At 64.0% G+C, this 11,879-nt stretch overlaps 1 protein-coding gene across 4 annotated transcripts in view; it reads left to right on the top strand.

The window, feature by feature from the left end:
* Positions 1-579: 579 nt before the first annotated feature.
* VAV2 (vav guanine nucleotide exchange factor 2) overlaps positions 580-11,879 on the top strand; it is a 188,591-nt gene continuing 177,291 nt past the window's right edge. The window contains exon 1 of one of the 4 annotated variants that reach the window (XM_044926526.2): positions 580-909. In XM_044926526.2, coding sequence (XP_044782461.2) covers positions 706-909 — 204 coding nt within the window. In that variant the 5' untranslated portion in view covers positions 580-705. The remainder of the gene's footprint in view (positions 910-11,879) is intronic. The other 3 variants (XM_044926527.2, XM_044926528.2, XM_044926529.2) reach the window with 3 other exon arrangements.

Here is an 11,879-nt window from a genome sequence, read left to right as displayed (position 1 = left end):
GTTCCCCAAAGTCCTGGTACCTCTCGGAGAAAGTCCGCGGGCTCGGGGCCGCGGCCGCGCCGCTGCCCCCGCCCTGCGCAACTTCGGAGAGCGGCCGCGGGGCAGGAAGTGGGGGACGAGGGGGCGGTGCCAGGCGCGCGCGCCGGCCCCGCCCCCACCCCGCCCCGGGCCGCGCCCCCGCGCCCCCTGCACCCCGGAGCCGCCGAGCTGCAGAGTCGGATCGCCGGGCACCGCGCGCTGAACCCAAAGGCGGGGCGAACAAAGCGGCGGCTGCGAGGGCGGCCCAGGCCCCGGACGCGCGGAGCGAGCGACCCTCCGGGCCTTTGTCTCGGGCGGGGCAGAAGCTGCGGCGGCCGCGGGGCGCCCCGAGCGCAGAATGAGGCGCCGGGCGGCGCGGATCGAGGGGCGCTGCGGCGGAGGGCTGCGCGGAGCCCGGCCCGGGGCCTGGAGGGACTTGCGTGTGTGAAGGGGGACCCGGCCGGCTGCCCGGCGCCCGCCCCGCGACCGCACGTGGGCGAGGAGCCGAGGAGGCGGAGGAGGCGGAGGAGGAGGGGACGCGCCGCGGCGCGGCGGGGGCCCGGGGCCGCCCGCGCGAAGCCCCGCCCCGGCCGCCGAGCCCCGCGCGGGCGGGCGGGATGCCCCGCGGCCGCCGCACTTTGGCCGGAGCGCGGCCCTGAGCTGGCCGGCCCGGCAGGCGCGGGCGCCATGGAGCAGTGGCGGCAATGCGGCCGCTGGCTCATCGACTGCAGGGTCCTGCCGCCCAACCACCGCGTCGTCTGGCCCTCGGCCGTGGTCTTCGACCTGGCCCAGGCGCTGCGCGACGGCGTCCTGTTGTGCCAGCTGCTGCACAACCTCTCCCCCGGCTCCATCGACCTCAAGGACGTCAACTTCCGGCCGCAGATGTCCCAGGTGAGTGTCCGGGCGCGCCGGGAGGGGCCCCGGTGCGCGGCCGTTCGCGCCGCCGGGCGGCCCCGGGGCCCGGATCCGAGCGGCAGCCTCGGGGACGTCGGCGGGCGGCTGGACCGGGAGCCGAGAGGAGACGCGCCCCGGGCCTCGGAGCCGGCTGCTTCGAGGGGCGATCCCCGGAGGCACGAAGTTAGCCAAAGTCCCCCAAGCCCGGGGCGCGCCTCCGCCGCCTCCAGCCACTGCCTGGGAGCGCCCGCTGCTGGGTCCGCGCCTGCCGGTAATGTGGGCACATCGAGCCCCGGCGGGGCGCTCACCACCGCCGCCCTCCCTCCTGGGCCTTGGCGTCGGGACCCAGCGAGTCCCGGCCCCTGCGGACCCCAGAGATCCGGCCGCTCCGGTGGCCTCCTCAGGCGTAGTGTCCCTTGGCTTTGCGCCTGGTGGCTGGACGCCCTGGAAGGCGAACCGACAGGCAGCGGGCCCCGGGGCCCGGCGGGAGGGGCCGGCGGAGCCGGGAGCCCTAGCCGCCGGGAGAGCGGGTGGGCCGGGGACGCCGCCCCCTCGCTGGCCCCAGCCTCCTCCTGACCCCAGGGGGAGGGGGCAGGCAGCGCCGCGCCCCCAGGTCGTGGAACTCGGTGGGAACCAGAGCCTCTCTTGGCTTCCCCAGGACCCTCAAGCGTGGCCTTTGTCGCGGCGGAGGCGCATGTGGCTGCCCGGCAGGCAGGAAAATGTCTGCTTGGCCGGCAGGAGCTGCCTCTCTGGCTTCTAAGGAACTTGGTGAAGACTTAAGCAGAGGGCAGGCTGCTTCCTGCTCTCCTGGCCCCTCAGCCCCACCCCAGCACCTCCGAGGGGGCCAGCCCTCAGCAGGCCAGCAGCAGAGCCCCTCTTCTGTGATCCTCGGCAAGCCTGGATGGACAAGGGCCCCTCACAAGTGTGACATCCGAAGTGGGCTGGGGAGGAGGGGTGGCGTGAGTCACTGCTTTTCCAGGCTGGACTGCATGGCCTCTGCCCTTTGGCTGTGACCGCGTTTCCAAGGAGATGGGGGCACCCCCCGCCCCATCCCCCAAGAGGATAGGGTGGCCGCTGACAAAGAGGAGTCCTGAGGGGGCAGGGGGCCACCCTCCTGCTCCACGGTGGTGCATGCCCCAGGGAGGGCCCCAGGCTCCCTGAAGCCAGCGCCGACCTGGGCCCTCTCAGTGCTGAGCAGCCCCAGGTCTTGGGGCCGGGCACCCTGATTGCGGGGTGCTCTCACAGATCCAGTCCTCTCCCCGGGGGGCTGGGAAGGACTTACCCATTTTAGGGCTGGAGGAACTGAGGGGAGGAGGAGCTGCTGGGGGCAGAGCTGGGCCCGGAGTGTCTGCCTCTGGCTGTGAGCAGCAGGGGCTGCCCACCCCCGCAGCTGATTGGCAGAGGGGCACAGCCAGGGCTGGGTCTTGGAGCTGCCCCCCCCCATGCCCGCTGGGCACTGGTAGGTGGCTGGCTCAACCCCAGTGCTGGAAATGCAGAGACTTCCTGGGGTCCCTGGAAGCCCCCCACCCCAGCCTGGGTAAAGGGGCGCTAAGGGGAGCTGGGTGGGGGTGAGGGCCCGACGGGTGAGTGTCTGTCTTCATGGCCACGTGCCCTTAGTGAGGTGGGCACCGTTGCCTCCTGCCAGTGACCGCTTTAAGGGCCTCAGTTTCCCCATCTGTGTAGTGGCCGCCTTACAGCCCTGATGGGAGGGCTCCACGAAGGAAGGTGGAGAATGTCCTTAGTGCTGTGCGCTGACTGAACGTTAGCAATCTTCCCTGGATGTGAGCAGGCACGGCCCCTTGTAGCTGACGGCTGGCCCCCCTCCGCCTGTCGTCTCATGGAGGGTGGAGCTGACCATACTGGGCTTTGTATGTCTGTGACTGGCATGGGGTTGGTTGTGGGTGCTCCGTAAACCTGGCCTAGCTGGAGCGCCCCGTCTGTGTGTTCCCAGTTAAAGAACATTCTGTGGACTGCGTCTGGCTGTGCAGGGTCTGGGAGAGGAACGTGGGTTCTGTCTGTGTGGCTGTTCTTTGCTGTCTGGGGTGCTTCTGTGCCCGAGACAGAGGAGGGAAGAGGACGCCGTCCTCATGGTCCGTGGTGATGGTATCCGAGAAAACCGCAGCTGCCCCTTCTCGCCCGTCCTGCCCTGGGCGAGGCACCGTCCTGGGAGGCACAGGCCGCCCTTGTTTCTTTCTTATTTATGTTTTTGGTTGCGTTGGGTCTTCGTCGCTGCGCGTGGACTTTCTCTAGCGCGGCAAGCAGCTGTTGGTGTGATACACGTGTGTGTGTGATCCTGTCCTCACTGCAGTGGCTGCTCTTGTTTTGGAGCGTGGGCTCTAGGCGCACGGGCTTAGTTGCTCCGTGGCAAGTGGGGTCTTCCCCGACCAGGGATCGAACCCGTGTCTCCTGCATTGGCAGGTGAGTTCTTAACCAGCAAGCCGCCGGGGAAGTCCCCACCCCTGTTTCATAAATCAGACAACTACATCTCAGAGAGGTCGAGGGAACTTGCCCCAGGTCACACAGGTAGCTGGTGGTGAAACTGAAACATGAGCTTGGGCCTCCCTTTCAGGGCTGTTTAAATAAATTCTGATTTCAGAAGCCTTTTCTCTGCCCTCTTCCTGGCTTTCTGACGGGTGCTCCTGGCCTGCTTCTCAGCTTGTCCCTGGTGTGTGTCTGTTTCCATGGGTGGGGCGGGGCGTGCCTGCCTATTTCCTGTGGGGTCTGGCTACTTTGCTGGCCAGTGGGCGGGGCCCTTTTCCATCTCCTGGTGGCCACTGCGTGCCTCTCCATGGCCCCTGCCAGCCCAGAGGCCTGCCCGAAGTCCCCTCGTTCCAGAATGCTGCTCTGGCCTCTCCTGTGACAGGTGACATCCTATTCTCAGGGCATTAGAGTGGACCTCCGCTGGGCTGTTGGCCCTGAAGACGCATCATAGCCATGTGCACTTACTGAGCATCTCCTGCGTGCAGAGCCAGGAACGAGGAAGGCTTCTCAGGCAGCCCCAAGTTGCTCCTTTGTCCTGCCCTTTTGGAGCTGGCAGGGTGTGCTTTAATTTTTTTTTTTTTAAATCCAAAATGCCTGGCAGCCACCTTGGGTTTAATTAAACTAATTAGGCATGGCCACAAGCTGCTGATCCGAATACAAGATTGTGTGTGTCCTAGCAGCTTGGGTTATGGCGTCCTGCGGTTGCTGATGCCAGCAGCCAGCCCTTGCATTTAGTGTGCAGTCTCGACCTTTGGGGACCAGCCGCCCAGCCTCCTGCTCGGAGACACAGGCTGGGGAGGCAGCCCGCAGGGCCAGCAGAGAGGGCTTCCCCCGACCCACACCTCCAGCCTGCCTCGTGCCAACCCCTCTGCCCCCTCCGCCCCCAAGGCTGCGCTGGGCCCATGCTGGGAGACCGCCCCTGGTCTTGGCTTGCGTCTTCCTGTGGGAGTGAGTCTAGCAGCCACCTCCTCTAGGAAGCTGGTTCTGATTTCACTGCCTCCGGTCCTGTGGCGCTGCGAGCCTGGCCCTTGGCCTCCCGTGTCCCGGTGTGAACCTCTGACCCTGCGCTCCCCACAGTTTGCTTCAGTGACAAGCATCCCTCAGGACACACTCGCTGCTCACCCTTCCAAACCCCGGAGCTGGTTAGATTGCCCTCCGTCCCCAGGCCCGTGTGATGTGAGCCCTCCCAAGGAGTCTCTGGGCCTCTGACAGCCGTTCCCCCCCCCCACCCCCCGTTTGCTCCTGGGTCATTCTGAGCCTTCCTTTGAGAAACAAACGCAGCCCGGCAGGCGCCCGGTCCCCGCTCTGAGATGCTTCCGGCGAGCAGGACACGCAGCCGTTGAGGTGCCCGAGGACGGAGAAGTGGCCTTTGAGTGTCCGGAGAGTCCCTGAGCGCAGGCAGGGAGACACGGTTCCCAAGGTTTCGGGGTGCGACCCCCGGCTGGCGGGGAGCAAGGAAACAAGCGCCCACTCCCGTGGAAACAGGAAGCCTTTTTTGCTAAGTCAGATATTGTTTTAACTTTGAACATGTCTTGACACTCGTGAGAGGTTGTTGGCGCCCTGCACCCCCGCAGGGCTCCTACAGACGAGGTCCCCTCCGCGGCCCCCCGAACCCAGAAAACAGTGGCGAGGCTGCCACCACCGAATCCACTCGAGTCTGGACACGGGTCTCCGCAAATGCCCATTTCAGCCAAGGGCCCACCTAGGGGCCGGGCCGGCCGCTCGGCCTCACCTTGATTTTCCCGACCTTGACGCTTTTGAAGCTGACAGGCCCCTTTGGTCGCGGAATGTCCCTGCCTTTGGGTTCGGCCGCCGGTTCCTCGTGTTAGATTCAGGCTTTGGACCTGGAGCGGGTGGAGCGGCCACGCGGTGCCTCCTGGATCCGGTCTCGCAGGTGGCGCAGGGTTTCCCAGCGTCCTCTCGCTGGGGGTGTCGGCTTGAAGTCTCTCGATGCCACGGTGTCTGTCTCCCCTTGTAGACCACGAATGTCCTCCGGGAGGCACGCTGAGCAGGTCCTCGCTCCCCGTCTCTGCCCTTCCCGTCTCCTTTCTCTCCTCTCTTTCTGCCGCTCCGGATTGCGGTTTCCTCTTCGCTTCCGTGGCTTCCCGTCAGTCACCATCGCTCTTCATTTTGATGCTCAGATGGTCTCAGGCTGGACCAGGGGCTGCTGCTTCAAGCTGCTTCCCTGTGTCTGACACGTTCCCACCGTTTTTCTGAGCTCTGTTGCCTTCCTAGCACAAGATACTTGAGGTCATCTTGTATTTCATTTGGTCCCAGCTCAGGAACCAGCCGTTGGTGTAAGGGGCCCCGGGTCTGCAGTGCGGAGGCGGGTGTGAAGCTGGGATCTGGCTGCAGACACACCTCTGCTGTGGTGTCCCCGCCTCCGCTTAGCGCTCAGACCTGGGCAGTGTGTGCGCGTGTGCTCCAAGTAGACACAGACGTGTGTGTGCGTGTGTGAGTGCGTGTGCCTGTGTGTGTGTGCGCGTGTGTGTGTCTTGTGCGCACACAGGGCTGCACACATTCACATTTCTATTTGTTTTCTGTCTGTAGCGATGCCGTCAAGTAGAAATATGTGAGCCGCATCCATCTCTTAAAAAAATTCCTGGTGGTCGTATTAAAAAAGTAAAGAGAACTGTGCCACATTAATTCTAAGACTACAGTGTGCATAACCCATGCCCAAGGGGCCAGAGAGCAGATCTGTGGGGGTGGAGGAGGCGTATTCTTCTCCTGCATCAAGCGCGGTTGCACGGAGAGAAAAGAGCAGGTACCCAGTACATCTGTGGTATTAAAATTTCATGCGAGGAGGGCGATCAGGACAAATGCCTGGGAAGGCTCCTGAGGGGGTGATGCTGAAGACTTCCTGAGCACTGCCATTTCCAGGCGGCGGGGTCCATGGCACCCAGTGGGCAGCCCCGGGCTGGTGTGGGGGAGGGGAGCACAGAGGCGGGGGGCCGGGGCGCTGACCTGCTGGCTGGAGGGGCCCTTGCAGCCTGGGTGTGTGTGTCGGTGGGGGGAGGGCAGGGGCTGAGGCTTGGGTCTGGAGTCGGCAGGGAAGGCTGGCGGGCGTCCCCTGCCCTGGTCGTGGGTGGGCACGGGCTGGTGGTGGTGGAACGTGGTTTGTTCATGCCGTGGGTGCAGATGACAGCCCCCAGCTTTGGGGTGACCGCTGGCGGGCAGGGAGAGCACTGCTGAGTCCTGGGCGGGAGGCCATGCTGAGGGATGACCCATGGTGTCCGTCTGTGGCCTGGGGCCTGGAAGCGGGGCGTGTCAGCGCTGGAAATGAGGACTCAGCTGTGCCCGGGCCCAGGGCCTGACCAGGGCAGGTAGCCACACGGTGACCCCACTCTGGGGCCTCGTTGGAGCCATTTCCGGCCCTGAGGTTCCCCATGACCACAGCTGGCCCCTCGCAGGCAGCCAGGTGCCCTCCAGCCCCGCCATCTGTCCCCGTGTCCGGGCCGTGCCTGCGGCCGAGGTTTCCCAGGACGAGGGCAGGGCTGTTGGGGTGACGCCCAGGTGGACCTCTCTCCTGACTGCCCCTTGGATCCTGCTCCTGCCCTGGCGCCCAGCTGGCCACCACCGCCTGTCTTCCCAGATCAGGAGTTGGCAGATGCTTTCTGTCGAGGGCCAGGTAGTAAATATTCCGGGCCCCCTGGGCCAGATGGTCCCCTCGCCAGTACTGGACTCTGCCCTCATTTGGCGAAGGCTGTCTGGATGATTTGTGAAGGAGTGGGGGTCTGTGTGCCCGTGAAATGTTTTCATGGAGAAGGAGATGTGAATTTCGGATACTTTTCACGTGTCACGAATTAACTATTATTTTTTTCCAAACCATTTAAAAGCATGAAAACCTTTCTTAGCCCAGAGGCTGGCGAGAGCCGGGCTGCAGTTAGCCTGCTCAGAGCTCTTCCCAGAGCCTGCGATGGTGTCCTGGTCCCCGGGGATCCTCCCCTCCCCGTTCCCATCACAGTTTGCAATTATGTCTCCATTTGTATCCAGAGCCCTTGGCACGGGCTGCTCAGGCAGGAACTGCTCCAGGGAACAAAGCTTCCTCTGGGCTCACCTGGTGCCCGGAAACTGTGCTAAGCGCGGTGGCGATGACCTCACCGCGTCCCCGGAGCGTGTATGGCTCGGGCTTCTTCGCCCTCAGCCCGCTGAGCTGCCTGCAACGGCCGTGGAGGGGGCCCCCGCTCGGCCGCTCGGCTGCGGCGAGACCCTGTGATGACGTGTCACTGGCTGGCCGGGCCTCAGTCTCCCTGCTTGGACCGGGGTCGACCGTGGCCGCCTTTCAGGCCGTCGGGAGGATTTGGAGAGAAAATGTGGGCCTGCCTCCTGCCAGGCCCGGTAAGCCTCCGAACGCCGTGCCTCCACCCCATGCCCAGGTGGCCAGCTTGCTCCCGCAGGCTGGTCACTGGCCCTGGCTTGCCGGCGGCCTCCCCGGGCAGGGCCTCCACCATCCACCTGGCCTCCCTTCGCCTCTGACGGCTGTAGGGCCTCTTGGTGGTACGGCCCCCCGCGGGATGCCAAGGCCCCGGGGTTTCCACCCCCCCTCCTGCCCCAGGTGGTGTGTGTGGGGGGCATGGAGGACCCTGGGCCTAAGTGGAGGACCCAGGGCCGCTGGGCAGCACCCTGCCCCTTCGCCTGCTGGTGACTGGGGCCGGCCGCCTAACGAAAGGGATCTCACCCGTTGTCTCTGCCGCTTCCTGCTGAGCGGCTCTTGGCTGGCTGGCGCAGCACTTGCTGTCCTGTCCTTTGGGGCTGTGTTGGTCCTCAGCCGGCGTGGCTGCTTAGGTTCCTGGGGGCAGGGAGGCCACGGAGGGCTTCATGGAGGAGGTGGCGCCTGAACTGCCTTGGGAAACCGATGCCTTCAGGTAGCTAAAGGTTGGTGGTTACTGCAGGGGTGGGGCTCAGTGGGGGCGGAGGCTGGGGTGGGGGGTTCCCACTCAGTACCCCCTACTGCCCCCAGCAGATGGCTTCTGCCTGGCCATGCCCTGTCCCGAGAAACTTTGCTCCCTGGCAGGCCAGCCATGGCACTTCCCCTGGGCCTCGGGAGACCCTGTGAAATGCAGGGTTGGGCAGCTGTGCCCCGTGAATGGAGGGGTGACAGGCGGCCCTGGGACACCCAGCTGCATGAGGGCAGAGGCCTTGGGCCAAGCCACCCAGGTCTCTTGGCCTCTAGAGTGCCCTTCACTTCGCTCCTCCATCTCTGCCAGCTAAACAGCCTTGGCACGGTCCCCGTGGGTGAGGAGGCGGGGGACGCGCAGTGCCTGAACCCGGAGCTAGCCGGCTGTCCAGCTCCACCTTGATGCCTCCACCTTGACGCTCCGTGGGTGGTGCCCCCCGCCCTGCTGCTCCAGAGCTTCATGCTGGGCGGCCGGCCCTTTGCGGCCTGGGGCTCTGCTCCTCCCTAGGGAAGCCTCTGAGCTTGACCCAGGAGGGCAGTTGGGGTGGGGGTGCGGATGCCGCGGGCCCTGCAGACCTCGTCCGTGCCGGGTTGGGAGCTGGCTCTTGGCCTGGGTGGGATGGACTCTCCCACCGCCCCCCACCCAGGGAAGCTTCCAGTTTGGCCTGGACAACCCCCCGCGCCCCTGCTCCTTCTGCATTCTCGGTCCTCTGAGGCGCCACGCTTTCCGGGGACTCTCCGGAGGTCAGCATCCTGTGGCTACCCAGACCGTTTCAGTTTCTGAATCCCAGAGATTAACAAGAATAACAACCACGCGGCCGCAGAGGGAGGTTGGGCGGTGCTGGGGTGCCCGCTGGCCGGGACGGGACCCTGCAGGGCGGCCCCATGTGAGTCTCCCCGCCTTCGGAAGCTTGCGTGTTGCTGGGAACGCACGCTGTTTTGTGGGACCTGTCATCGCTGTGGAGTTTATATAAGGATTAAAATTCTTATCTTTAACACAGGTCCTCCTTGTCCCCTTGAGCCGGTTTAAAAACACAAGCGTTTAGGCTGTAAACGCTTGTGTTGGTTTGTTTGGTTTTGTGCCTTTGGTTACAGAGGCAGCGTGCGCATGTGGTGCCTGGTGAGAGCGGGTCTGGGCGGGCGGGGGCGTGGCCACCAGCCGCCTGGCCTCCCATCCCGCCGTGGGCTCAGTAGCTTCCAGGCCTTTCCAGGGATGGGCCCCCACCCGACCTGCCCCCGAGGCCTTGTCATCTCTGCGGGGTCGGGCACTTGTCTGCTGTCGTCTGCTGTCAGAGGACTTTTGAGATGTCGCCATGGCGCCTCCTGACCAGGCTGCAGCGGGAGACGTGTGTGCTGGAACGTAGGGGGCGGCAGGGCAGGGTGCAAGGGGCGCGGCGCCTGACTGCAGTCATCTCGCAGGTGGGCAGGTTTTGATTCCAGATGTTTCTCTGCTCCGAGTGCCTCCCTATCCCTCCCAGCCCTGCCTTTGCCCGCCTCCCTCTGAAACACACTGTCCACACTTCTCCAGTCTTCATCCACATCTGCCTGATGGTCGTATTTGTCTTACAAGCGTGGGATGCCATCAGGAGTGGGTGCAGGCACTGTGCGCAGCTTGCGGGTGGCCCCCGACCCCCAGCCCCCGGGTGAGGGGCCAGTGCGGCCCTCCTGGCCGCTGTGGCTCCGAGTCGCTGAGTCGCCTGCCCGGCCACGCAGTCCTGAGAGGCTGGGGCTGGGCTCACCCGGCTGGCCCTCCTCACGCAGGGGTTCCAAGGCCCGAGTTTTGGTTTCCTCCCCGTGGGGCTGGCTGTGATGGGCAGAAGTGTCCCTGCCAGGTTTGGCCCAGTGAGGTTGGAGGGCCATGGATGCAGCACAGACCTCCTCATCTTTCAGCCACACTGGGTGTCTGGTTCCCGGTGCCGGCGCTAAGGGCAGCTGGAGAGGTTTAGTCTGTTCACGCCTCCAAGGCCCCCTGGGGAGGTAGAACGTTCTAGACCCTTAAGGTCCTGAAGCCACATCCTGAGACGCTCCCTCCCTGGCCCTAAGCTCTGCGACCCTCCCTTTACCCTCCACCCCAGAGGCAGGGCATCCGAGCTCCCGTCCCCCGGCTTGTCTGGCTGCTGGGACTGGAGACAAGCAGTTGGTGAGGGGGTGCCTCTCAGAGCCGAGCTGCTTTCGTCTCCGCCTGGTAGATCACTCGCTCGGGTGGATTCTGAGCACCCATCTGGATGCGGGAGGTCTCTCTCCACCTGAAGCGGTTTAATTCCTTTGTCACTGCAGGGCTCAAAGGAAGCAGGTGGGAGGCAGGGCCGCAGGGTGTGACCCAGGCTGGAGACGGGGCGGGTGTCCCCCTGGCTCCCCTCTGATCTGCCGCGTGCCCTCCCCTCCCCTCTGGGTTGCTCGCTGTAAAGGGACCAGACACCCCTCTCTCGTGATGGCAGGGCAGTCAGTGTGGCGAGGGCCCGGGGCTGGAGCCTGGGCTTTGCCACGGATCGCTGTGGGCCCCTGAGCTTGACCTTCATGGAACCTCGGTTTCCTCCTCTGTAGGATGGGGATAAACACAGCATCTTTCACGGCAGGTGATGGGTAAACAGCGTGTGGTCTACCCAGTCAGTGGGGTGCCCTCAGTCATAGGGAATAAAGCCCGGAGACCCTCCGGCATGGGTGGGCCTCAGAAACGTTATGCTGAGTGACAGGAGCCAGACACAGGAGGACAAGCCCTGCATGATTCCGTTTCTGTGAAATGCCGGGACGTGCAAATCCATGGACACAGAGGGCGGGTCGCTGGTCGTCGGGGGGGTGGGAGGGAAAGCGGTGGGGGGAGTGACTGCCATTGGGTACCGGCTCTGTTCAGGGTGACGGAAGGTTCTGGAATTAATAGTGGGAGTCGTTGCACAACATGGGAAAGTACTAAATTTTGTTATGTGGTCTTTTTTTTTTTTTGGCTGGGCTGTGAGTCTTGTGGGCTTTTAGTTCCCTGGCCGGGGATTGAACCGAGGCCCTGGCACTGTGAGCAGTGAGTTCTCACCACGAGACCACCAGGGAATTCCCTTATACGTGTTGTTGTTGCTTAGGCGTTAAGTCATGGCTGACTCTCGTGACCCCTTGGACCGTAGCCCTCCAGGCTCCTCTGTCCGCGGGGTTTCCCAGGCAAGAACACTGGAATGAGTTGCCATTTCCTCTTCCCAGGGGATCCTCCCGGCCCAGGGATCGAATCCCTGTCTCCTGCATTGGCAGGCGGGTTCTTTACCCCGAGCCACCAGGGAACCCCATGTTCTATACACTTTACCCCAATAAACAGTAGCACCACCCTCGTGGGGTTGGGAGGAGAATTTCGAGAGGAGTTCAAGGAGGTGCGTGGCCTGGACACCTGCCCCCGAGCTGGTCCTTCCTCCGAAAGGAATGTTAAGTCACGTCAGATGACCGCGTGGGCGTCAAGGCAAATACACGGATAGTGTGTACTTATTTATTTATTTTTAAAGAGTCTTTTGACAGTGCACCAGTTTTAAAGTCGTTACTGAATTTGTTCCAGGGCTGTTTCTGTTTTATGGTTCATATTTTTTGGCCCCGAGGCACATGGGGTCTTCGCTCC

The sequence above is a fragment of the Bubalus bubalis genome, chromosome 12 (genome assembly GCF_019923935.1).
Source record: "Bubalus bubalis isolate 160015118507 breed Murrah chromosome 12, NDDB_SH_1, whole genome shotgun sequence".
NCBI lineage: Eukaryota > Metazoa > Chordata > Mammalia > Artiodactyla > Bovidae > Bubalus > Bubalus bubalis.
Note: the sequence above shows the minus strand (reverse complement) of the source record. Positions and strands in the feature narration are given on the sequence as shown.